The sequence below is a fragment of the Oncorhynchus mykiss genome, chromosome 7, assembly GCF_057628025.1.
Source record: "Oncorhynchus mykiss isolate SJ-2025 chromosome 7, ASM5762802v1, whole genome shotgun sequence".
Classification (NCBI taxonomy): domain Eukaryota; kingdom Metazoa; phylum Chordata; class Actinopteri; order Salmoniformes; family Salmonidae; genus Oncorhynchus; species Oncorhynchus mykiss.
Genome location: NC_143028.1, coordinates 26,601,895 through 26,627,912, shown reverse-complemented (window position 1 = coordinate 26,627,912; position 26,018 = coordinate 26,601,895). Strand labels below are relative to the sequence as shown.

The following is a 26,018-nucleotide window of genomic DNA, read 5'->3' as shown; positions in this document are numbered from 1 at the left end:
TGTACATACTACCTCAATAAGCCTGACTAACCGGTGTCTTTATATAGCCTTGCTACTGTTATTTTCAAATGTCTTTTTACTGTTGTTTTATGTCTTTACTTACCCCCCCCCCCCCCCCCCCCACACACACACACACTTTTTTTTGCACTATTGGTTAGAGCCTGTAAGTAAGCATTTCACTGTAAGCCCTAAGCCTTACTACACCTGTTGTATTTGGCGCACGTGACAAATAAACTTTGATTTGATTTGAAAAATAGAACAGGTTCAAATTAACAAAACACTTCATAAAACAAATGTAGGACCTTCTCCTGGGCCTTCTTCATTAACGCAGGCCTATTCATAGGAATGCTAGGCTATGATAAATAAATCAACACCTGACATACAGTAGGCCAAAAATAAATCAGGATTTTCACAAATCGGTCAAAACACATAGGCTAGCCTACATCGTATCCAAATATAGCCAGCGTTATAAAAACAATGAAACTTGAGCCTTGGCTACACAAACTTGGCGTTGATGCTGAAGAGGAAGATGGAGAACGAGGAAACATAGGCCTACACCCAGCAGGCTAGTACAAGCTGAGAGGGTAGCTGTGCAGCATAGTAGAGAAAAGGCGTCAGGGGTCAGTGATTACAAGCTACAGGGCTTGTAAGCTACATGAAGGAAGGGTTTGGGATAAGGCTCAAATGAAATTGGACTGCTTTTATTCATTTTTTTAATAAATAAAAGTATAAGCCTATCCTACCGGTAGCTCAAAAGTAGGAGGCAATTTTGTTTGCGTTGTCTACTAACTGCATTTCAAGGTCATGTGTACAGTTTCAGCATAAACAAGGTGTGCGATTTTAATTCATGGTGACTTTGTGTAGCCTACTGTAAGTAAATAATGCACACACTCACAAACAGAGTTGATGATTGATTATGCACACAGCAGAGCGGAGAAGGCCACAGAGAACTCAGAATTAGACATAGCATATCATTTAACAGATCACATCATGCTGTTCATAGAAATAATTTATTATGATTTACCATCCTCTTGCAATTATTTATCTTGGGAAACAGGAGTGGGTTTGTGCGGTAAACCTCAGTAACCCATCTCGAGACAAATGTGTATAGGTTAAGGTGGGTTAAGAAGCAAGGCATTACCGTGAGCGAAAGGACAAATAACTGTCATTGTATACAGTGGGGCAAAAAAGTATTTAGTCAGCAACCAATTGTGAAAGTTCTCCCACCTAAAAAGATGAGAGAGGCCTGTAATTTTCATCATAGGTACACTTCAACTATGACAGACAAAATTAGAAAACAATATCCAGGAAATCACATTGTAGGATTTTTAATGAATTTATTTGCAAATTATGGTGGAAAATAAGTATTTGGTCAATAACAAAAGTTTATCTCAATACTTTGTTATATACCCTTTGTTGGCAATGACAGAGGTCAAACGTTTTCTGTAAGTCTTCACAAGGTTTTCACACACTGTTGCTGGTATTTTGGCCCATTCCTCCATGCAGATCTCCTCTAGAGCAGTGATGTTTTGGGGCTGTTGCTGGGGCAACACAGACTTTCAACTCCCTCCAAAGATTTTCTATGGGGTTGAGATCTGGAGACTGGCTAGGCCACTCCAGGACCTTGAAATGCTTCTTACGAAGCCACTCCTTTGTTGCCCGGGCAGTGTGTTTGGGATCATTGTCATGCTGAAAGACCAAGCCACGTTTCATCTTCAATGCCCTTGCTGATGGAAGGAGGTTTTCACTCAAAATCTCACGATACATGGCCCCATTCATTCTTTCCTTTACATGGATCAGTCGTCCTGGTCCCTTTGCATAAAAACAGCCCCAAAGCATAATTTTTCCACCCCCATGCTTCACACTAGGTATGGTGTTCTTTGAATGCAACTCAGCATTCTTTGTCCTCCAAACACGACGAGTGTTTTTACCAAAAAGTTATATTTTGGTTTCATCTGACCATATGACATTCTCCCAATCTTCTTCTGGATCATCCAAATGCTCTCTAGCCAACTTCAGATGGGCCTGGACATGTACTGGCTTAAGCAGGGGGACACGTCTGGCACTGCAGGATTTGAGTCCCTGGCAGCGTAGTATGTTACTGATGGTAGGCTTTGTTACTTTGGTCCCAGCTCTCTGCAGGTCATTCACTAGGTCCCCCAATGTGGTTGTGGGATTTTTGCTCACCGTTCTTGTCATCATTTTGACCCCACGGAGTGAGATCTTGCGTGGAGCCCCAGATCGAGGGAGATTATCAGTGGTCTTGTATGTCTTCCATTTCCTAATAATTGCTCCCACAGTTGATTTCTTCAAACCAAGCTGCTTACCTATTGCAGATTCAGTCTTCCCAGCCTGGTGCAGGTCTACAATTTTGTTCCTGGTGTCCTTTGACAGCTCTTTGGTCTTGGCCATAGTGGAGTTTGGAGTGTGACTGTTTGAGGATGTGGACAGATGTCTTTTATACTGATAACAAGTTCAAACAGGTGCAGGTAACGAGTGGAGGACAGAGGAGCCTCTTAAAGAAGAAGTTACAGGTCTGTGAGAGCCAGAAATCGTGCTTGCTTGTAGGTGACCAAATACTTATTTTCCACCATCATTTGCAAATAAATTCATAAAAAATCCTACAATGTGATGTTCTGGATTTTTTTTCTCATTTTGTCTGTCATAGTTGAAGTGCACCTATGATGGAAATTACAGGCCTCTCATCTTTTTAAGTGGGAGAACTTTCACAATTGGTGGCTGACGAAATACTTTTTTTGCCCCACTGTATATATACATACAGTTAAAGTTGGAAGTTTACATACACTTTAGCCAAATACGTTTAAACTCAGTTTTTCACAATTCCTGACAGTTAATCCTAGTAAAAATTCCCTGTCTTAGCTCAGTTAGGATCACCACTTTATATTAAGAATGTGAATTGTCAGAATAATAGTAGAGAGAATGATTTATTTCAATTTTTGTTTCTTTCATCAGGCCGCTCTGCAAGGATGAAACCACTGCTCCAAAACCGCCATCAAAAAGCCAGACTACGGTTTGCAACTGCACATGGGGACAAAAGATCGTACTTTTTGGAGAAATGTCCTCCGGTCTGATGAAACAAAAATAGAACTGTTCGGCCATAATGACCATTGATATTTCTGGACGAAAAAGGGGGAGGCCTGCAAGCCGAACAACACCATCCCAACCGTGAAGCAAGGGGGTGGCAGCATCATGTTGTGGGAGTGTTTTTCTGCAGGAGTGACTGGTGCACTTCACAAAATAGATGGCATCATGAGGGAGAAAAATTCTGTGGATATATTGAAGCAATATCTCAAGACATCAGTCAGGAAGATAAAGCTTGCTTGCAAATGGGTCTTCCAAATGAACAATGACCCCAAGCATACTTCCAAAGTTGTGGCAAAATGGCTTAAGGACAACAAAGTCAAGGTATTGGAGTGGCCATCACAAAGACCTGACTTCAATAGTAAAGAAAATGTGTGGGCAGAACTGAAAAAGCGTGTGTGATCAAGGAGGCCTACAAACCTGACTCAGTTACACCAGCTCTGTCAGTAGGAATGGGCCAAAATTCACACGCAAAATTATTGTCTCATCACCTCAGAAATTCAGAATAACATACAGTATGAAAAGTTTAACTTAAACTGCAAACTGCCCCAACCCTATGACTCATAGCATAGTGTCATGATTGTCATGTTATCATTAAAATCAGGACACGTAAACTAATACAGCTGACTAATAAAGCTTTGCAATATCATAACAGGTCCAGATTTCCTTTCGTCTCAACTGGCTGCACAATATATTAATTAATCCATGTTCCACTTAGCACATTAAGCGATGAGGCATATTGTGTGGCAGCCCCTCCTACATCGCTTTTTGGACACACGCAGGTCTCTCTTGTTGTACATCAGTGCTGCGTTGGCACCCTAGAATTCCCTTGGCTGATGCCAGTTTCATTGAACACCTGAGCTGAAAGCACAGACAGCACAGAAACACCCACTCCCTGGCACGTACCCAAACACATGCATGCGTGCAAGAACACACACACTCACACACACACAAATGTGACTATAGGAGGAGGAGGAGTGCATGCTGGGGAGAGACAGATTATGCCGATAGCTCCTGTTCTCAGCTCAACATCCAATAAAAAACAGCCAACACCACCCCAAACACTGAGCCCAGTTTAACTTTCACCATCTACCTTTATCATTTTATAGACGACAGAGTCAAAAAGACTTCTGAGTGAATTCAATAGTCCCTCATTTTATTTTATTTTTTAAATGTTCACCTTTATTTAACCAGGTAGGCCAGTTGAGAACAAGTACTTCTTTACAACTGCGACCTGGCCAAGATCAAGCAAAGCAGTGGGACAAAAACAACAACACAGAGTTGCACATGGGAAAAACAAACGTACAGTCAATAACGATAGAAAAATATGTATATAATATGTAAGTAAGGAGGTAAGGCAATAAATAGGCCTATAGTGGCGAAGTAATTACAATTTAGCAATTTACACTGGAGTGATAGATGTGCAGATGAGGATGTGCAAGTAGAAATACTGGTGTGCAAAAAAGCAGAAAAACAAAAACAAATATAGGGATGAGGTAGGTAGTTGGTTAGATGGGCTATTTCCAGATGGGTTGTGTACAGCTGCAGTGATCGGTAAGCTGCTCTGACAGCTGACGCTAAAGTTAGTGAGGGAAATACAAGTCTCCAACTTCAGAGATTTTTGAAATTCATTCCAGTCATTGGCAGCAGAGAACTGGAATGAAAGGCGGCCAAAGGAGTTGTTGGCTTTGGGGATGACCAGTGAACTATACCTGCTGGAGCCTGTGCTATGGGTGGGTGTTGCTATGGTGACCAGTGAGCTGAGATAAGGCAGAGCTTTACCTAGCAAAGATTTATAGATGACCTGGAGCCAGTGGGTTAGGCGATGAATATGTAGTGAGGACCAGCCAACAAAAGCATACAGGTCGCAGTGGTGGGTAGTATATGGGGCTTTGGTAGTATATGGGGCTTTGGTGACAAAACGGATGGCAAAACTGATGGCACTGTGATAGACTGCATCCAATTTGCTAGTAGTGTTGGAGGCTAAGTTGTAAATGAGTAGGATAGTCCGTTTTACGAGGATATGTTTGGCAGCATGAGTGAAGGAGGCTTTGCTGCAAAATAAGAAGCCGATTCTAAATTGAACATTGGATTGGAGATGCTTAATGTTATTCTAGAGGGTGAGTTCACAGTCTAGCTAGAATCCAAAGGTATTTGTAGTTGTCCACATATTCTAAGTCAGAACCGTAGTGAGTAGTGATGCTTACATTTAATTTTACTAGCATTTAAGAGCAGTTGGAGGCCACGGAAGGAGTGTTGTATGGCGTTGAAGCTCGTTTGGAGGTTTGTTATCACAGTGTCCAAAGAAGTGCCAGATGTATACAGAAATGTTGTCTGCGTAGAGGTGGATCAAAGAATCATTGATATATTCAGAGAGAAAAGTTAGCCTGAGAATTGAACCCTGTCGCACCCCCATAGAGACTGCCAGAGATCCGGACAATAGGCCCTCCGATTTTACACACTGAACTCTATCTGAGAAGTAGTTGGTGAACCAGGCGAAGTAGTCATTAGAGAAAGCAATCTGTTGAGTCTGCCGATAAGAATACGGTGATTGACAGAGTCGAAAGCCTTGGCCAGGTCGATGAAGACGGCTGCACAGTTTTAATATTTTAGAAAGAGAGGGTCCAGATTGTCTAGCCCAGTTGATTTGTAGTGATCCAGATTTTGCTGCTCTTTCAGAACATCAGCGTTCTGGATTTGTGTGAAGGAGAAGCAGGGGGGAGTGGGGGCTTGGGCCAGTTGCTGCGGGGGTTGCTGAGCTGTTGGCCGGGGTTGGGGTAGCCAGGTGAAAAGCATGGCCAGCCGTAGAGAAATGCTTATTGAAATTCTCGATTATCATGGATTTATCAGTGGTGACAGTGTTTCCTAGTCTCAGTGCAGTGGGCAGCTGTGAGGAGGTGCTCTTATTCTCCATGGACTTTACAGTGTCCCAGAACTTTTTGGAATTAGTGCTGCAGGATGAAAATTTCTGTTTGAAAAAGCTAGCTTTGCATTCCTAACTGACTGTGTGTATTGGTTCCTGACTTCCCTGAAAAGTTGCATATCGCGGGGACTATTCGATGCTAGTGCAGTACGCCACAGTGTGTTTTTGTTCTGGTCAAGGGTAGTCAAGTCCGGAGTGAACCAAGCGCTAAATCTGTTCTTAGTTCTACATTTTTTAAATGGGGCATGCTTATTTAAGATGGTGAGGAAAGCACTTTTAAAGAACAACCAGTCATCCTCTACTGATGGGATGAGGTCAATATCCTTCCAGGATACCCGAGCCAGGTCGATTAGAAAGGTTGGCTCGCAGAAGTGTTTTAGGGAGCATTTGACAGTGATGAGGGGTGGTCGTTTGACCGCGGACCCATTACGGACGCAGGCAATGAGGCAGTGATTGCTGAGATCCTGGTTGAAAACAGCAGAGGTGTATTTAGAGGGCAGGTTGGTCAGGATGATATCTATGCCCATGTTTACAGTTTGGGGTTGTACCTGGTAGGCTCCTTGATAATTTGTGTGAGATTGAGGGCATCTAGCTTAGATTGTAGGACTGCTGGGATGTTAAGCATATCCCAATTTAGGTCACCTAGCAGTACGAACTCTGACGATAGATGGGGGGCAATCAATTCACATTTGGTGTCCAGGGCACAGCTGGGAGCTGAGGGGGGTCTATAACAAGCGGAAACTGTGGGTTTGCACAACCGAAGTGAATAAATTGTCAGAAACCGTCTCAGGGAAGCTCATCTGCGTGCTTCTCGTCCTCACCAGGATCTTGATATACTGCATTTTGGTGAACAGAGTGCCCCATGGTGACAATCTGGTTGTGGTATGGGCAGGCATAAGCTATCGAAAACAAACAAAATTACATTTTATCGATGACAATATGAATGCACAGAGATACAGTGACGAGATCATGAGGCCTATTGTTGTGCCATTCATCCGCCACCATCACCTCATGTTTTAGCATGATAATGCACGGCCCCATGTTGCAAGATCTGTACATAATTCTTGGAAGCTGAAAATGTTCCAGTTTTTCGGTGGCCTGCATACTCACCAAACATGTCACCCATTGAGCATGTTTGGGATGTTCTGGATCAACATGTACAACAGCATGTTCCAGTTCCCTCCCATCAACTTTGCACAGCCGTTGAAGAGGAGTGGGACAACATTCCACAGGTCTCAATCAACAGCCTGATCAACTCTATGTGAAGGAGATGTGTCACACTGCATGAGGCAAATGGTGGCAACACCAGATACTGACTGTTTTTTTTATCCACGCCCTTACCTTTTTCTTAAGGTATCTGTGACCAACAGATGCATATTTGGAATTCCTAGTCATGTGAAATCCCTAGATTAGGGCTTAATGCATTTATTTAAATTGACTGATTTCCTTAAATTTACTATTGTTGCATGTTGCGTTTATATTCTGGCCCACAGCCCTGTGCACTATAAAACTGATTTTGTTGACAGCTAATGCTTACAGGATGAAGAACCATTTCTAAAAAGAAGTGCATTAATGGGGGGTTTAGGTCAAATATATTTCTCTGAAGGGAGGCACATCCATTTTTAGTTCAGAGATTTTCTCCATGTAACCGTTATTATGAATAAGTCAATAAAATCGTCATTTGTCACGTTCCGAATAAAACTGGTAGACCTTACAGAGAAATGCTTACTTACAAGCCCTTAACCAACAATGCAGTTTGAAGAAAAATAAGTGTTAAGAAAGTATTTACTAAATAAACTGAAGTATGAAAATAAAATCAATTATATACATAAAAAAGGAGAAAATAGAAAAAAGAAAAGGCAATTAAAGAGAAACAATAAAATAACAGTAACGAGTCTATATACAGGGGGTACCGGTACAGAGTACAGAGGGTACTGGTACAGAATACTGTTCACTCCATAAGCTAGCTTTGCTATGGAGAGACATTTTAAAGTGGAGGACTTGATTTGCTAATTCATTTATAGGTGTTGGCTAAAGCCTGTGTTGACCTTGTGTTTAACCAACCTGACAGCAGCTAGCTAGCTTAGCTTGGCAATAGCTGCAGCTGCAGCTGGCTAGCCTATCTAGCTAGCTGATATTTCTCTGTCATATCACAGTTATGCCAAGATAGCAAGATGTACCCATGTCTGGAATGTGTTTCATGAGACACTCGTTCTACAACACCGTGCTACGAAAGAAGCTTGCAACTAAGTTTTATCAGCTCATGTAAAAAATATGTTACCGCTGAAACAATGTCAACAACTGAGAGTTGAATGCGAGCTTAGCTGTCAACACAATATTCTATAACGGTCTAGTTTTGTTTCTCTCCGTATGTCTGCTGTTAGACCTTTTCTGGGGGACAAATCCCAAAATAAAATGCCTACAGGTGTAGCTACAGTGCCTTCAGAAAGTATTCATACCCCTTGACTTTCACATTTTCACCCCATCTACACACAATAATGACAAAGTTAAAACATGTTTTTAGAGACATTTGCTAATTTATTGAACATTAAAAAAATATTTACATAAGTATTCACACCACTGGGGCATGTACAACTGTGAGTCTTTCTGTGTATGTCTCTATGAGCTTTGCACACCTGGATTGTACAATATTTGCACATTATTATTGCACATGATTTAAGTTGGTTGTTGCTAGACAGCCATTTTCTAATCTTGCCATAGATGTTCAAGCTGATTTAAGACAAAACTGTAACTAGGCCGGCCACTCAGGAACATTTCATGTTGTCTTGGTAAGCAACTCCAGTGTATATTTGGCCTGGTGTTTTAGGCTAGTGTCCTGCTGAAAGGTAAATTAATCTCCCAGTGTCTGTTGGAAAGCAGACTGAACCAGGTTTTCCCATAGGATTTTGCCTGTGCTTAGCTCTATTCCATTTATTTTTAACCTTAAAAACTCCCCAGTTCTTGCTGATGACAAGCATAACCATAACACGATGCAGTGATGTGATGGATTTGCCCCAAACAAAGCACTTTGTATACAGGACATAAAGTACATTTCTTTGCCACATTTTTTGCAGTTTTACTTTAGTACCTTCTTGCAAATAGTATGCATGTTCTTGAATAATTTTACTCTGTATGGGCTTCCATCTTTTCACTCTGTCATTTAAGTTAATATTGTGGGGTAACTACAATGTTGTTAATCTATCCTCAGTTTTCACCTATCACAGTCATTACACTGGCCTTCATGGTGAAATCCCTGAATGTTTTCCTTCTTCTACGGCAACTGAGTTAGGAAGAACGCCTGTATCTTTGTAGTGACTGGGTGTATTGATACACCATCCAAAGTGTCATTAATAACTTCACCATGCTCAAAGGGATATTTAATGTCTGCTTTTATTTTTACCCATCTACCAATAGGTGCCCTTCTTTGTGAGGCATTGTAAACCTCCCTGGTCTTTGAGATTGAATCTGTGTTTGAAATCCACTGCACACTGCTCATGTGGGGTACAGAGATGAGGTAGTCATTAAAAAAATCATGTTAAACACTATTATTGCACCCAGAGTGAGTCCATGCAACTTATCATGTAACTTGATCAGCAAAATGTTACTCCTGAACTTATTTAGGCTTGTCATTACAAAGAGGTTAAATAATTACTGACATTTCAGCTTTTCATTTGGATTAATTTCTAAAAACATAATTCCACTTTGATCCATTTAAAGTTAAGGGGTGTGAATACTTTCTGTAAGACACTGTACATGTGGACATTGCACATACATGACCAGCTAAAGATATATAAAAACATTTTCCGCTAGAAATAGGGTATCATATTGATTTGCTTATAAAGACAGTATGCCTACACTTTACCTAGCAAATTAAAATATGTTTGTGTAGAGTACAACCACAGATAGCACAAGGAGCATAAAAACCTTTTGTACAACTTCAGCTGCCCCAGAGCTATTATGGCATTCCATTTCTATGGTCTATTCCAGTGTTTCCCGACCCTGGTCCTCCAGTACCCCTGACAGAACACATTTTCCTTGTAGCCCTGGATAAACACACCTCATTCAACTCATTGAGGGCTTGATGATTGGTTGACAAGTTGAATCAGGTGACTCCAGTCTGTTCTCTCTGATACGGCAAGCGGGACCGGAGCGCCAGGTCAGGTCCAAAAGGCGCCTTAAACAGCTTCTACCCCCAAGATATAAGACTGCTGAACAATTAATCAAATGGCCACTGGACTAATTACATTGACCTTTGTTTTTACACTGCTGCTACTCGCTGTTTATTATCTACAATAAAGTATTTAGTCAGCCACCAATTGTGCATGTTCTCCCACTTAAAAAGATGAGAGATGCCTGTAATTTTCATCATAGATACGTTGACAGACAAATGACAGACAAAATGACAAAAAAAATCCAGAAAATCACATTGTAGGATTTTTTATGAATTTATTTGCAAATTATGCTGGAAAATGAGTATTTGGTCACCTACAAACAAGCAAGATATCTGGCTCTCACAGACCTGTAACTTCTTCTTTAAGAGGCTCCTCTGTCCTCCACTACTGTATTAATGGCACCTGTTTGAACTTGTTATCAATATAAAAGACACCTGTCCACAACCTCAAACAGTCACACTCCAAACTCCACTATGGCCAAGACCAAAGAGCTGTCAAAGGACACCAGAAACAAAATTGTAGACCTGCACCAGGCTGGGAAGACTGAATCTGCAGTAGGTAAGCAGCTTGGCTTGAAGAAATCAACTGTGGGAGCAATTATTAGCAAATGGAAGACATACAAGACCACTGATAATCTCCCTCGATCTGGGGCTCCACACAAGATCTCACCCCGTGGGGTCAAAATGATCCCAAGAACGGTGAGCAAAAATCCCACAACCACACGGGGGGACCTAGTGAACGACCTGCAGAGAGCTGGGACCAAAGTAACAAAGCCTACCATCAGTAACACACTACGCCGCCAGGGACTCAAATCCTGCAGTGCCAGACGTGTCCCCCTGCTTAAGCCAGTACATGTCCAGGCCCGTCTGAAGTTTTATAGAGAGCATTTGGATGATCCAGAAGAAGATTGGGAGAATGTCATATGGTCAGCTGAAACCAAAATATAACTTTTTGGTAAAAACTCAACTCGTCGTGTTTGGAGGACAAAGAATGCTGAGTTGCATCCAAAGAACACCATACCTACTGTGAAGCATGGGGGTGGAAACATCATGCTTTGGGGCTGTTTTTCTGCAAAGGGACCAGGACAACTGATCCGTGCATTGAATATGAAACGTGGCTGGGTCTTTCAGCATGACAATGATCCCAAACACACCACTCGGGTAACAAAGGAGTGGCTTCGTAAGAAGCATTTCAAGGTCCTGGAGTGGCCTAGCCAGTCTCCAGATCTCAACCCCATAGAAAATCTTTGGAGGGAGTTGAAAGTCCGTATTGTCCAGCAACAGCCCCAAAACATCACTGCTTTAGAGGAGATCTGCATGGAGGAATGTGCCAAAATACCAGCAACAGTGTGTGAAAACTTTGTGAAGACTTACAGAAAGCGTTTGACCTCTGTCATTGCCAACAAAGGGTATATAACAAAGTATTGAGATAAACTTTTGTTTATTGACCAAATACTTATTTTCCACCATAATTTGCAAATCAATTCATTAAAAATCCTACAATGTGATTTTCTGGATTTTTTTTCCCTCATTTTGTCTGTCATAGTTGAAGTGTACCTATGATGAAAATTACAGGCCTCATCTTTTTAAGTGGGAGAACTTGCACAATTGGTGGCTGACTAAATACTTTTTTGCCCCACTGTATATGCATAGTCACTTTACCCCAACCTACATGTACAAACTACCTCGACTAACCTTTACATTGACTCGGTACCCCCTGCATATAGCCTTGTTATTGATATGTAATTTTATTGTGCTACTTTGATTTGATCTTTCAACATCCACTATAGCTTGTTGAATAGATTTGGTCACATGAGAGACATTCCTTCCCCTCTTCCATCATCAGCATAGGGAAGCCCCAATACCCCTACTACATTCGAAGACACATCGTTAATCATAATATTGAACAAAATAGGACTGATAGCACTGCCTTCAGGAATACCATAGGCATCAGATAAAATCAGATAAATCTCAACATCAACTGTTCAGAGTAGTCTGTGTGATACAGGCCTTCATGGCTGAATTGCTGCAAAGAAACCACTACTAAAGGACACCAATAAGAAGAAAGGGCTTGCTAGGGCCAAGAACCATGAGCAATGGACATTAGACCGGTGGAAATTTGTCCTTTGGTCCGGAGTCCAAATTGAAGATTTTTGGTTCCAACCGCCATGTCTGTGTGAGATGCGTTGTGGGTGAACGGATGATCTCAACATGTGTATTTCCCACCGTAAAGTATGGAGGAGGAGGTGTTATGGTGTGAGGGTGCTTCGCTGGTGACACTGTCTGTGATTTATTTACAATTCAAGACACACTTAATTAACCAGCATAGTTACCACAGCATTCTGCAGCGATACACCATCCTATCTGGTTTGCGCTTAGTGTTACTATCATTTGTTTTTCAACAGGACAATGACCCAACACACCTCCTGGCTGTGTAAGGGCTATTTTACCAAGGAGAGTTATGGAGTGCTGCATCAGATGACCTGGCCTCCACCATCACCTGACCTCAACTCAATTGAGATGGTTTGGGATGAGTTGGACCGCAGAGTGAAGGATAAGCAGCCAGCAAGTGCTCAGCGTATGTGGCATATACTCCTTCAAGACTGCTGGAAAAGCATTTCGTATGAAGCTGGTTGCCAAGAGTGTGCAAAGTTGTCAACAAGGCAAAGGGTGTCTACTTTGAAGAATCTAATATATATATATTGATTTGTTTAACACTTTTTTGCTTACTACATGATTCCATTTGTGTTATTTCATAGTTTTGATGTCTTCAATATTATTCTACAAGGAGAAAAGAGTAAAAAATAAAGAAAAACCCTTGAACGAGTAAGTGTTCTAAAATTTTGGACCGGTAGTGTACTTTAAGATGGCAGGTGACACAATTACTGAACGGAAACACCCGTGTCAATTAACCACTTCGATGTGTTGTACCAATAGAAACAAGGAACACTTAACAATATTATTATTTGACCCTGCTGGTCATCTATGAACCTTTGCACATCTTGAAGAACAATCTCGCCTTAATGGCCAAGGATTATTAGAATCTCCACCCAGCACAGCCAGAAGAAGACTGGCCACCCATCAGAGCCTGGTTCTTCTCTAGGTTTCTTCCTAGGTTGCACTGAGTGTGCTATTCCACAAATAAATTAGTCAATGTACTGTATGTATGATGAGGCTGAGTAATACATTATTCACGCCATTCCACATACCTTTTAACCCAGGACCAAATTTGGGAAACTCTGAGCTAATCAACTCTCAAACACCAAGGATGCTAATCAAACACCGGGGATGAGACCAGTGGACACAGTAGCCGATCCAGGCCTGATGCACTACAAAGGCCCCTGGCTAAAGGCCCACAGGTCTGAGCCAAGAAACCAGGTGCACAAACAACTCAAGGTTAGGCAGTCTACTCTGGCTTCCAGGTGCATCACAGGAGTGATTTAGTGCCAGCTTCTGCTAAGCAGGGCCATCTTGCCCCTGTTCCCCACACATATAGGCACTGAGCGGGAATCAAAGTACCAGATTAGCAGTTAAATATCAGCATTAAAGGTTTGTTTGGCTAGGCAAACCACCCGGGGTAGGAACAATGGCTGGCTGAATCTGGACAGGATGGGAGGAGGGAGGTAGGAAAAGAGCGAGAGAGGAGGGGGAAGCATGTTTTTCTAAGCCATATATCAAGAAGTGCTCCTTTCTGAGGGGAGAAGTGATAGAACAAATATATAGGCTATTTCTGATTATTTACAGTGCACTGTCAATTAATCCACTCTTTCTCAGAAGAAAGCGGAGAGTGTGCCCACCCGCCCATCCTACAATACCCAATGACTACCCAGCAGTCTACGCTATCTGTGAAGCAACCCTTGTTTTCCACTCCCTTAACCAAAATGTTCTCTTTGTTTCTGTTCAAGGCGAAGTTAGTATGCATTAGTAAATGGGAGAAGGGGGAAATAGTGGAATGGAATGCACACTGCTGATGGTGGCTGAAATAATGAGGGGTTTGCTGCTCAGATGACTGTGGAGGAACCCAGCGGAGTTCTGACTGACTGGTAATAGCCTGGTATTATGGTAGCCTAGCGTTAGCCTAGCCGGTAGTCTAGCCGTTAGCCTTTACCTGCTCACTTTTAGCAGGTAAGCCGTTAGTACGTTAGCCGTACCTTTGACGATTAGCTCTGCGTAGTTGGAGACCCCGGAGCCACCATCGGAGCGGATGACACAGCGATAGCGGCTGGTGCTTCTCTGAGACGTGTCCCCGACACTGACGGTGGCCGAGAAACGCCGGTGGTTCACCACCCGCGTCACCATGAGGGCTGTGTCTTTACCATTCCACTGCTGTAGAGAGAGAGACAGACACTTTCTTACTAACACATTAGTCACATTATCACGTCAGTATGGTAAAAAAGGACAAACTCCACATATGGACATTCAAATCTGTTAACCAAAGAAACCAGCAGCATGGTTAATGTTTGTCAGAAACTGCAACTTTTTCACAGCACTTTTTCCTTTCGATATCAACACGACTATAACAACCTCCCAAAAGTAATTTATTCTAGCATGTACCTGATACTTTTTGTTCTGCCCTGGATACTACTCCATTGCAAATTCCATTACTATAAGATGAAAACATGCTAGTGCAGTACATTGGTGGCTTATAGAGAGGCAGTCGTCCATATCAAAACAACACTTTATACTCAGGGCACAGATTGTATGGATATCCCCACAGAGTTTATACCATTACAGTGTTTGTGCAAGTACAGCAAGGAACTGGACCATGCTGTAAGTGTCATTTCACAAGGGTGGGGTCATAACATTGCAACAGAAATCAACTAAAATGCCCTGTGTATTCTACATGATTGAAAAAGCTACAGAAGCTAGTCACTAAAGGTGGATGCATCCACAGCTCCATCTATGAATTTGAGATTGGTCACTTCTCCAGCCCAATCCCTCAGGCACGGCTGCCATCTGTTATTTTTCTAATTAAAGATTGCAGATTTAAGGTGAGAGGGATAAGATGGATGACATCTATAGTGGACCGAAGGGAAGCAACTCGCCTGTAGCCACAGTTGGTCGTGTTGTGACCACTTCCCCCCGGCGGTACACTGGAAGGTGGCGTTCTGGCCCACATTCACCTCCACATTCTGCAGCCGCAGGAAGTGAGGTGCTTTCCCTGCAAAGGGGCGGGAAACACACTCAATACAATGAATAGGCATGCATAAGCACAAACACATACTGTATCAACTGTTTGACATGCATTGAGTAATTGAGAAAGCTGAGTTATGTGAGGAATAAAGAAAACAAATGCACACAACATTAAATTACCAACAAAACAGTGTTTTGTAGATCAGTGTGTTTTTTCTTTTTGTTCTTAAATCTAAAGTTAAGATTTCAGGTCACCTTTCCTTCCCTTCTGTAGAATTGTCTCCCCTGGTGTGCTCAGTACACACTAATGTCCAGCTGAAAAGCAAATGAACCGAGGCTGCTCTGTATGGCATTGAAACGGCATTGAAACGGCATCTCCTAATCTCATTTTCACCGCGCCTAGAAATGTAGGCCTAATAGTGTATTCATTGATCATTTCAATACGAGAATTTATCTTGACGTTAATTTCCCCCATTGAAGAAAAAAGCCGACTGGATTCCTTTACTCTGCAATTTATTTACCTTTACTCCCTAATCTTATTTGAATTCAGCACTGAGTGCTCTGTCCTAATTCCCAGGGAAAGCTCTAAGTCTAAGTACAGAAAGAGAAAGAAAGAAAGAAAACACATATAGGACACTGAGTGCCTTGGAGGAGTCCAGAGATGTGAGGCAAAGACATTCTGTCAGCTTTGAATGATGAAGGCCCTGAGTTTGTTCCTTCTTCTGTGCTCCATTATCTACCTCGTCCTCCCTCTACTCCCCTTGGTCTGTGTGTCCCCCACTCCCAAACACACATACACACACACAGCCTGCTAGACAGGAGTGTGAGACCAGATGATGCTCCATGGGGTAGAGTCACTTACGGCATGGGTGGGCCAACACTCGGACCTCGTCCACCGCGATGAACCCTGGATGGCCCTGTATGGATACAGACTCGAATATCACCTACCAAAAAGGGGGAGAGGAAGAGAGATGGGCAGAGATGGGAGTGGGGAGAGAGGAGAGAGTGAGAAACACAATTTGTACAGGCATTTTTCGTTACCCCTGCAAAACTCATCTGGACACCCTGTAAGAATGGCATCCACAATGCTGTCAACAACATTCACCATCTCTAACTACACACCCTTCAAAATGAAAGCTTGTCGCCACATTGACAGCAGCTCTTTCCATTGGGACAGCTGCAGCAATATATTCAAGTAATAATTAACAAACAATACAGGCGGATTGCTGCTGCTGTTCACATATGGGCCTGGCAGAATGTGCAGGCCAGTAGAGCAGTGCCATGTGCTCGGGACATGTGGGGCTCACACAGGGCTCTCGGTGAAGGCTGCCAGACTGGGAAGAGGGACTCAGGCCTTCAGGTCTCTGTGGCTAGATAGAGACAAATACGTATTTCACATTATAGGGCCAACCCGAACCCGACTCTGATATTTTATTTTCACATTGTCCTTTCCAGCACGTTACTACAACTGTGTTTGATGTGTAACCAGGCCAGCCCAGTACAGCTTGGCTTGGCTCAGCTCGGCTTGCTCATCAAGCTGAGCTGACAAAGGTAAAAATCTGTCGTTCTGCCCCTGAACAAGGACGTTAACCCACTGTTCCTAGTCTGTCATTGTAAATATGAATTTGTCTTAACTTACTTGCCTAGTTAAATAAAGGTTTAATAAATAAATAGGACAAGAGAGAGGGCTGGAGGTGGAGAGGAACCTCCTTCCACAGGTATAGTCAGGTGTTTTAGTCATAGCAAAAGCCTCCAAGGTTGTTGCTTTGCTCATAATAGGTTAGGTTTGCTGAAAATAACTAAATGGGTAGCATTTTATACAGAATGTTAAACACCAGTCACAACGTCAACAGTGAAGAGGCGACTCCAGGATGCTGGCCTTCTAGGCAGAGTTGCAAAGAAAAAGCCATATCTCTGACAGGCTAATACACACTGGACGGAGGGACTCTGCCTAGAAGGCCAGCATCCCGGAGTCGCCTCTTCACTGTTGCCGTTGAGACTGGTGTTTTGCGGGTACTATTTAATGAAGCTGCCAGTTGAGGACTTGTGAGGCATCTGTTTCTCAAACTAGACACTCTAATGTACTTGTCCTCTTGCTCAGTTGTGCACCAGGGCCTCCCACTCCTCTTTCTATTCTGGTTTGAGCCAGTTTGAGCTGTTCTGTGACGGGAATAGTACACAGTGTTGTACGAGATCTTCAGATTCTTGGCAATTTCTCACATGGAATAGCCTTCATTTCTCAGAACAAGAACAGACTGACGAGTTTCAGAAGAAATTCTTTGTTTCTGGCCATTTTGAGCCTGTAATCGAACCCACAAATGTTGATGCTACAGATACTCAACTGGTCTAAAGAAGGCAAATTCTCTTGGTTCTTTAATCAGCACAACAATTTTCAGCTGTGCTAACATAATTTCAAAATAATTTTCTAATGATCAATTAGCCTTTTAAAATGATAAACTTAGATTAGCTAACACAACGTGCCATTGAAACACAGGAGTGATGGATGCTGATAGCGCCTATGTAGATATTCCATAAAACAATCTGCCATTTCCAGCTACAATAGTCATTTACAACATAAAAAAATTGTCTACACTGTATTTCTGATCAATTTGATGTTATTTTAATGGACAAAAATGTGGTTTTCTTTAAAAAACAAGGACATTTCTAAGTGACCCCAAACTTTTGACCGCTAGTGTATATGCATTTTTGTATAAATTAAAAAGTTAAACATTAATATTATTTGATAAGATAACCCCCTGAGTCAATACATGTTAGAATCATATTTGGCAGTGATTACAGCTGTGCACCTTTCGGGGTAAGTCTCTAAGAGCTTTCCACACCTGGATTGTCTATTATTCTTAAATAAATTCTTCAAGCCCTGTCAAGTTGGTTGCTGATCATTGCTAGAAAGCTATTTTCAAGTCTTGACATATATTTTCAAGGCGATTTAAGTCAAAACTGTAACTAGGCCACTCAGGACTATTCCATGTTGTCTTGGTAAGTAACTCCAGTGTATATTTGGCCTTGTGTTTTCCATTATTGTCCTGCTGAAAAATGTATTGGTGTCTGTTGGAAAGCAGACTGAACCAGGTTTTTCTCTAGGACTTAGCCTGTGCTTAGTTCTATTCATTTGATTTTATCACCCCAAAAATGATTTAGTCCTTGCAAATGACAAGCATACACATAACATGATGCAGCCACCACCATACTTGAAAATATGAAGAGTGGTACTCAGTGATGTGTTGTGTTGGATTTGATTCCAACCATAATGCTTTGTACAGTATTCAGGACAAAAAAGTAATTTATTTGCCATTTTATTTGCAGTTTTACTTTAGTACCTTATTGCAAACAGGATGCATTGTTTCAACTCATTTAGGTTGGTATTATGGCATATCTCAAATGTTGTTGATCCATCCTCTGTTCTCTCCTATCACAGCCATTTAACTCTGTAACTGGTTTAAAATCACCATTGCCCTCATGATGAAATCCTCTCCATCAACTGAGTTAGGTAGGACACCTTTATCTTTGTAGTCTCTGAGTGTCTTGATACACCATCCAAAGTGTAATTAATTACTTCACCTTACAGATAATTGTATGTGTGTGGTACTGAGATGCGGTAGTCATTCAAAACTCATGTTAAACACCACTATTGCACACTGAGTTAGTCCATGTAACTTAGTGTCTGACTTGCACATTTTTACTCCTGAAGTTTTTTAGGCTTTCCAAATCAAATGGGTTGAATACTTATTGAATCAAGACATTTCAGCTTTTACTTTTCTAATAATTTATTACAATTTCTAAAAACACAATTTCACTGACATTATGGGGTGTTGTACAGAAGAGTATTAGCACCAAGTGAACATAAATAATAAATAAATGTTGATGGGTGGTGGTACTTCGATAGTTTCTGTTCTTGCATGGATAGTACTTTAAAAATGTGGGAATATTTCGAGAATTATCTCAATTACATTTCGAGAATCAAGTCAAAATTTAGAGAATAAAGTTACAGTTATACTTAAAGATTAAAGTAGTGGATTTAAAGTAGTGGATTTAAGTAGTGGGTTAACTCCCTGTCTTCCTGTTGCTATGTGTGCCACTGTTGAAATGCCGACAGTTAGATAACCTGGTGAAACTAAACTTTAAAATGGGCTTTAGTAACAAGGAAATAATTTATCTTTTAGCACATGATAACCACATTATTATAAGTAGGCCTATTAGGACCTGAAAGAAGTTGTGCCACGGATTATTTTCAGAAGGAGGAAACACATTCGGATGAGATATTTTGTGTGGTTGGTTAGATACATAGGAAGAGACAGGTGGGTTGTGTCTGTATACAGGTGTGTGTGTGTATGTGTGTGTGTGTGTGTGTGTGGGGGGGGGGGGGGGAGTCTAATACACTTGTTCAAACAGGCATCACACACAAACAAACACACACACACACAGTATCCCCAAAGCAATACCATTCTAACGGCCATGGTGCATTGTCAGACTACGATGGAGTTGAGGTCAGGGCTCTGTGCAGCCCAGTCAAGTTCTTCCACACCAATCTCGACAAACATTTTCTGAATGGACCTCGCTATCTTCAAAGGGGCATTGTCATGCTGAAACCGGAAAGGGCCGACCCCAAACTGTTGCCACAAAGTTGGAAGCACAGAATTGTCTAGAATGTCATTATATGCTGTAGCGTTAACACTACCCTTCACTGGAACTAAGGGGCCTAGAAAACCATGAAAAATAGCCCAAGACCATTATTTCTTCTCCACCAAACATTACAGTTGGCACTACGTATTGCATGGGGCAGGTAGCATTCTTTTGGCATTCGCCAAATCCAGATTTGTCGGAATGCCAGATGGTGAAGTGTGATTGTTCACTCCAGAGAATGCGTTTCCACTAGTCCAGAGTCCAGTAGCGGCGAGCATTACAAATCAAATCAAATTGTTATTGCGGGTGTAGTGTTCCTAGCTCAAACAGTGCAGAGGTATTTAACAATTCACAACAATACACAAATATCAAAGTAAAATAATGGAATTAAGAAATATAAAAATACTAGGATGAGCAATGTTGGAAGGACATTTACTAAAATACAGCATACAGTCGTGGCCAAAAGTTTTGAGAATGACACAAATATTCATTTTCACAAAGCCTGCTGCTTCAGTATGTATGATGACAATTTGCATATAGTCCAGAATGTTATGAAGAGTGATCAGATGAATTGCAATTCATTGCAAAGTCCCTCTTTGCCATGCAAATTAACTGAATCCCCAAAAACATTTCCACTGCATTTCAGCCCTGCCACAAAAGGACCAGCTGACATCAAGTCAGTGATTCTCTTGTTAACACAGGTGTGAGTGTTGACGAGGACAAGGCTGGAGATCACTCTGTCATGCTGATGGAGTTCAAATAACAGACTGGAAGCTTCAAAAGGAGGGTGGTGCTTGGAATCATTGTTATTCCTCTGTCAACCATGGTTACCTGCAAGGAAACACGGGCCGACATCATTGCTTTGCACAAAAAGGGTTTCACAGGCAAGGATATTGCTGCCAGTAAGATTGCACCTAAATCAACCATTTATCGGATCACCAACAACTTCAAGGAGAGCGTTTGAATTGTTGTGAAGAAGGCTTCAGGGCGCCCAAGAAAGTACAACAAGCGCCAGGACTATCTCCTAAAGTTGATTCAGCTGCGGGATCGGGGCACCACCAGTACAGAGCTTGCTCAGGAATGGCAGCAGGCAGGTGTGAGTGCAACTGCACGCACAGTGAGATGAAGACTTTTGGAGGATGGCCTGGTGTCAAGAAGGGCAGCAAAGAAGCCACTTCTCTCCAGGAAAAACATCAGCGACAGACTAAAGTCATTTTCACTGATGAATCGCCTTTCCGATTGTTTGGGGCATCCGGAAAAAAGCTTGTCCGGAGAAGACAAGGTGAGCGCTACCATCAGTCCTGTGTCATGCCAACAGTAAAGCATCCTGAGACCATAATTGTGTGGGGTTGCTTCTCAGCCAAGGGAGTGGGCTCACTCACAATATTGCCTAAGAACACAGCCATGAATAAAGAGTGGTACCAACACATCCTCCGAGAGCAACTTCTCCCAACCATCCAGGAACAGTTTGTGACGAACAATGCCTTTTCCAGCATGATGGAGCACCTTGCCATAAGGCAAAAGTGATAACTAAGTGGCTCGGGGAACAAAACATCAATATTTTGGGTCCATGGCCAGGAAACTCCCCAGACCTTAATCCCATTGAGAACTTGTGGTCAATTCTCAAGAGGCGGGTGGACAAACAAAAACCCACAAATTCTGATAAACTCCAAGCATTGATTATGCAAGAATGGGCTGCCATCTGTCAGGATGTGGCCCAGACGTTAATTTACAGCATGCCAGGGCGGATTGCAGAGGTCTTGAAAAAGAAGGGTCAACACTGCAAATATTGACTCTTTGCATCAACTTTCATGTAATTGTCAATAAAAGCCTTTGACACTTATGAAATGCTTGTAATGTTATACTTCAGTATTCCATAGTAACATCTGACAAAAATATCTAAAGACCCTGAAGCAGCAAACTTTGTGAAAATTATTGATTGCTATTTAACAGTCTGATGGCCTTGGGATGTTTTTCAGTCTCTCGGTCCCAGCTTTGAAGAACCTGTACTGACCTTGCCTTCTGGATGATAGTGGGGTGAACAGGCCGTGGCTTGGGTGGTTGATTAACTTGATGATCTTTTTGGCCTTCCTGTGACATTGGGTGCTGTAGGTGTCCTGGAGGGAAGGTAGTGTAAATCCTTCCTGTTTGGCCCTGTCCGGGGGTATCATCGGATGGGGCCACAGTGTCTACTGACCCCTACTGTCTCAGCCTCCAGTATTTATGCTGCAGTAGTTTATGTGTCGGGGGGCTAGGGTCAGTTTGTTATTTCTGGAGTACTTCTCCTTTCTTATCCGGTGTCCTGTGTGAATTTAAGTATGCTCTCTCTAATTCGCTCTTTCTCTCTTTCTCTCGGAGGACCTGAGCCCTAGGACCATGCCTCAGGACTACCTGGCATGATGACTCCTTGCTGTCCCCAGTCCACCTGGCCGTGCTGCTGCTCCAGTTTCAACTGTTCTGCCTGCGGCTATGGAATCCTAACCTGTTCACTGGACGTTCTACCTGTCCCAGACCTGCTGTTTTCAACTCTCTAGAGACAGCAGGAGTGGTAGAGATACTCTTAATGATCGGCTATGAAAAGCAAACTGATATTTCCTCCTGAGGTGCTGACTTGCAGCACCCTCGACAACTACTGTGATTATTATTTTAGGCTGGGTTTCTGTACAGCACTTTGAAATATCAGCTGATGTACAAAATGCTATATAAATACATTTGATTTGATTTGATTAGTGTGCTCCCGGTGATGCAGCCACACAGGTTGCTTTCAATTGTGTACAGTATTTGTAAAAGTTTGTGAGGGTCTTAAGGGCCAAGCCAAATTTATTCAGTCTCCTGAGGTTGAAGAGGCACTGTTGCACCTTCTTCACGACACTGTCTGTGTGGGTGGACCATTTCAGATTGTCAGTGTTGTTTACACCGAGGAACTTGAAGCTTTTCACCCGCTCCACAGTTGTCCCGTCGATGTGGATAGGGGTGTGCTCCCTCTGCTGTCTCCTGAAGTCCACAATCAGCTACTTCATTTTGTTGACGTTCAGGGAGAGGTTATTTTCCTGGCACCACTCCACCAGGGCCCTCACCTCCTCCCTGTAGGCTGTCTAGTCATTGTTGACAATCAGGCCTTGTCTTCAGCAAACTTGATAATTGAGTAGAAGACATGCGTGGCCACGCAGTCATGGGTGTACAGTGAGTACAGGAGGAGGCTGAGCATGTACCCATGTGTGGCCCCTTTGTTGCGAATCAGGTAGTGGAGGTGTTGTTTCCTACCTTCACCACCTGGGGCGGCCCGTCAGGAAGTCCAGGACCCAGTTGCACAGGTTGGGGTTCAGACCCAGAGCCCCTAGCTTGATGATGAGCTTGGAGGGTACTATGTTTTTATAGTCTGAGCTATAGTCAATGAACAGCATTCTTACATAGGTATTAGTCTTGTCCAGATGGGATAGGGCAGTGTGCAGTGCTATGGGGCGAAAGTCAATTAGTTCATTTACCTTTGCTTTCTTGGCTACAGGAACAATGGTGGACATCTTGAAGCAAGTGGGGACAGCAGACTGGACACCACTCCAGCCAACGTTTTGCATTGCGCATGGTGATCTTAGGCTTGTGTATGGATGCTCGGCCATGGAAACCCATTTCATGGAGCTCCTGACGAACAGTTCTTGTGTTGCTTTCAGAGGCAGCTTGAAACTCGGTAGTGAGTCTTGCAACCAAGGACAGATGATTTTTACGCGGTACATGCTTCATCACTCGGCGATCCCATTCTGTGAGCTTGTGTGGCGAAACTCTGTAGTGAGTCTTGCAACCAAGGACAGATGATTTATAAGCGTTTCAGCACTCGGCGGTCCCATTCTGTGAGCTTGTGCGGCGCACCACTTCGCGGCTGAGCCTTTGTTGCTCCTAGATGTTTCCACTTCACAATAACTGCAATTACAGTTGGCTGGGGCAGCTCTAGCAGGGCAGAATTTAACAAACTGACTTGTTTTAAAGGTGGCATCCTATGAAGGTGCCATGTTGAAAGTCACTGAGCGCTTCACTAAGGACATTCTACTGACAATGTTTGTCTATGGAGATGTCATGGCTGTGTGCTCGAATTTTATACACCTGTCAGCAACAGGTGTGGCTGAAATAGCCGAATCCACTGATTTGAAGCGTTGTCAACATACTTTTTTACATACAGTGTAGCTGAGACAAAATAGCATACAATGGAGACAATCCTCTTGTTTTGGGATAACCTATGCATCCTTTATTCCTCCCATCCTAGAAGACATCACCAATAGATGGATAGTGAAAGGAGATATTACGCTGGGCTACCAACCAAGTCACATCAGTGATTATTTCATTAGAGCCTATATAGCCTATCATCATATATCTAATAGGTCTTTATTTAGACCAATGATTATTTCAAGAAAGGGAGAATCCACCCATGAATATATTCAAACATCACCTCAGATTAGCTGCTTTGTGCATTCAGGAGTTTTCCTTAAATTGCCTTCATCTCACAGACATGTTTGCTTTAAACCCCTGCTTCGTTGTTTATTCTTCCAGCAGCCGTCGGTTAGGTCTATAATTGACTTTCCTTTGCCTACTGTAATGTACGATTAGCCTACAGGTTAGGGTACTTCATCTAGTTGGCCGCTATAGGTTTATAATGGGCTGCAAAATAGCAGTGATGTAGCGTATTTGGAGCGCAGCTTGACATGGGACGCATACACACGCATACCTCTTCCATCTCCACCAGGATCCCAAGATAATATGTTTTATTGGGTGTGCTCACACAGTCAACTAGCCTATATTTGTTAGAAGGATAGTTACCATAAGGGGGAAATACTACTGTTAGTAAAGCACCATGGATAAGGTCCGTAATAGTTTACATTATCTACAGATTGTTTGCACAGGTGTTTTGCAATGTGTTCGCCTAGGCTACGCAGCAGAAGATTGTGTAGTGAATATAGAGGGCACACTGTCAGGGACTCCAGTTTTCCACGGACTCCAGATCTCCAGGGACTCCAGCCCTGGGACTCCAGCCCTGGGACTCCAGCCCAGGGACTCCAGCCCTGGGACTCCAGCCCTGGGACTCCAGCCCAGGGACTCCAGCCCCAGTTCTTTTAGCAATCAGTGAAAGTTTTTTGATTGTGCTAATAATTCACCATGGCCGTTAGAAGAGTGTTTGCCTATAGTCTGAATACGACTTTCCCGAAGAAGATCCTCTGTTTTGCCCACCACCCAGTACAATGGATCGGATCCCAGCCGGCGAACCAAAACAGCGTCGTCGTAAAAGGGGCAGACGAAGCGGTCTTCTGGTCAGTCTCCGGAGACGGGCACATCGCACACCGCTCCCGAGCATACTACTCGCTAATGTCCAGTCTCTTGACATCAAGGTTGAAAAAATCCTAGCATTGGTAGCATTCCAGAGAGACATAAGAGACTGTAACGTTCTTTGCTTCGCGGAAACATGGCTCACTCGAGACACGCTATCAGAGTCGGTACAGCCAGCTGGTTTCTTCACTCATCGCGCCGACAGAAACAAGCATCTTTCTGGTAAGAAGAGGGGCGGGGGGGTATACCTTATGATTAACGAGACGTGGTGTGATCATAACAACATACAGGAACTCAAGTCCTTTTGTTCACCTGACTTAGAATTCCTCACAATCAAATGTCGACCTCATTATCTACCAAGAGAATTATCTTCGATTATAATCACAGCCGCATAAATTCACCCCCAAGCAGACACAGCGATGGCCCTGAACAAACTTTATTTGACTCTATGTAAACGGGAAACCACATATCCTGAGGCTGCATTCAATGTAGCTGGGGATTTTAACAAGACTAATCTGATAACAAGTCTCCCTAAATTCTATCAGCATATCGATTGTGCTACCAGGGCTGGTAAAACCCTGGATCATTGTTATTCTAACTTCCGCAATGCATTAAGGACCTCCCCCACCCTCCTTTTGGAAAAGCTGACCACGACTCCATTTTGTTGCTCCGTGCCTATAGACAGAGACTAAAACAGGAAGCTCCCGCGCTCAGGTCTGTTCAATGCTGGTCCGAACA

The 26,018-nt window shown here is 42.8% G+C and overlaps 1 protein-coding gene across 12 annotated transcripts in view; it reads right to left on the bottom strand.

Moving 5' to 3' along the window:
- The window catches only part of LOC110527653 (receptor-type tyrosine-protein phosphatase T), a 522,557-nt gene that overhangs the window by 309,186 nt on the left and 187,353 nt on the right, over positions 1-26,018 (bottom strand). For 10 of the 12 annotated variants that reach the window (XM_036983141.2, XM_090240585.1, XM_090240586.1 and 7 more), the window contains exon 1: positions 14,348-14,522. In XM_036983141.2, the coding sequence (XP_036839036.2) occupies positions 14,348-14,495 (148 nt within the window). In that variant the 5' untranslated portion in view covers positions 14,496-14,522. Of the gene's footprint in view, positions 1-14,347; positions 14,523-15,241; positions 15,358-16,191; positions 16,274-26,018 lie in introns of those variants that run through there. The other 2 variants (XM_090240593.1, XM_090240592.1) reach the window with 1 other exon arrangement.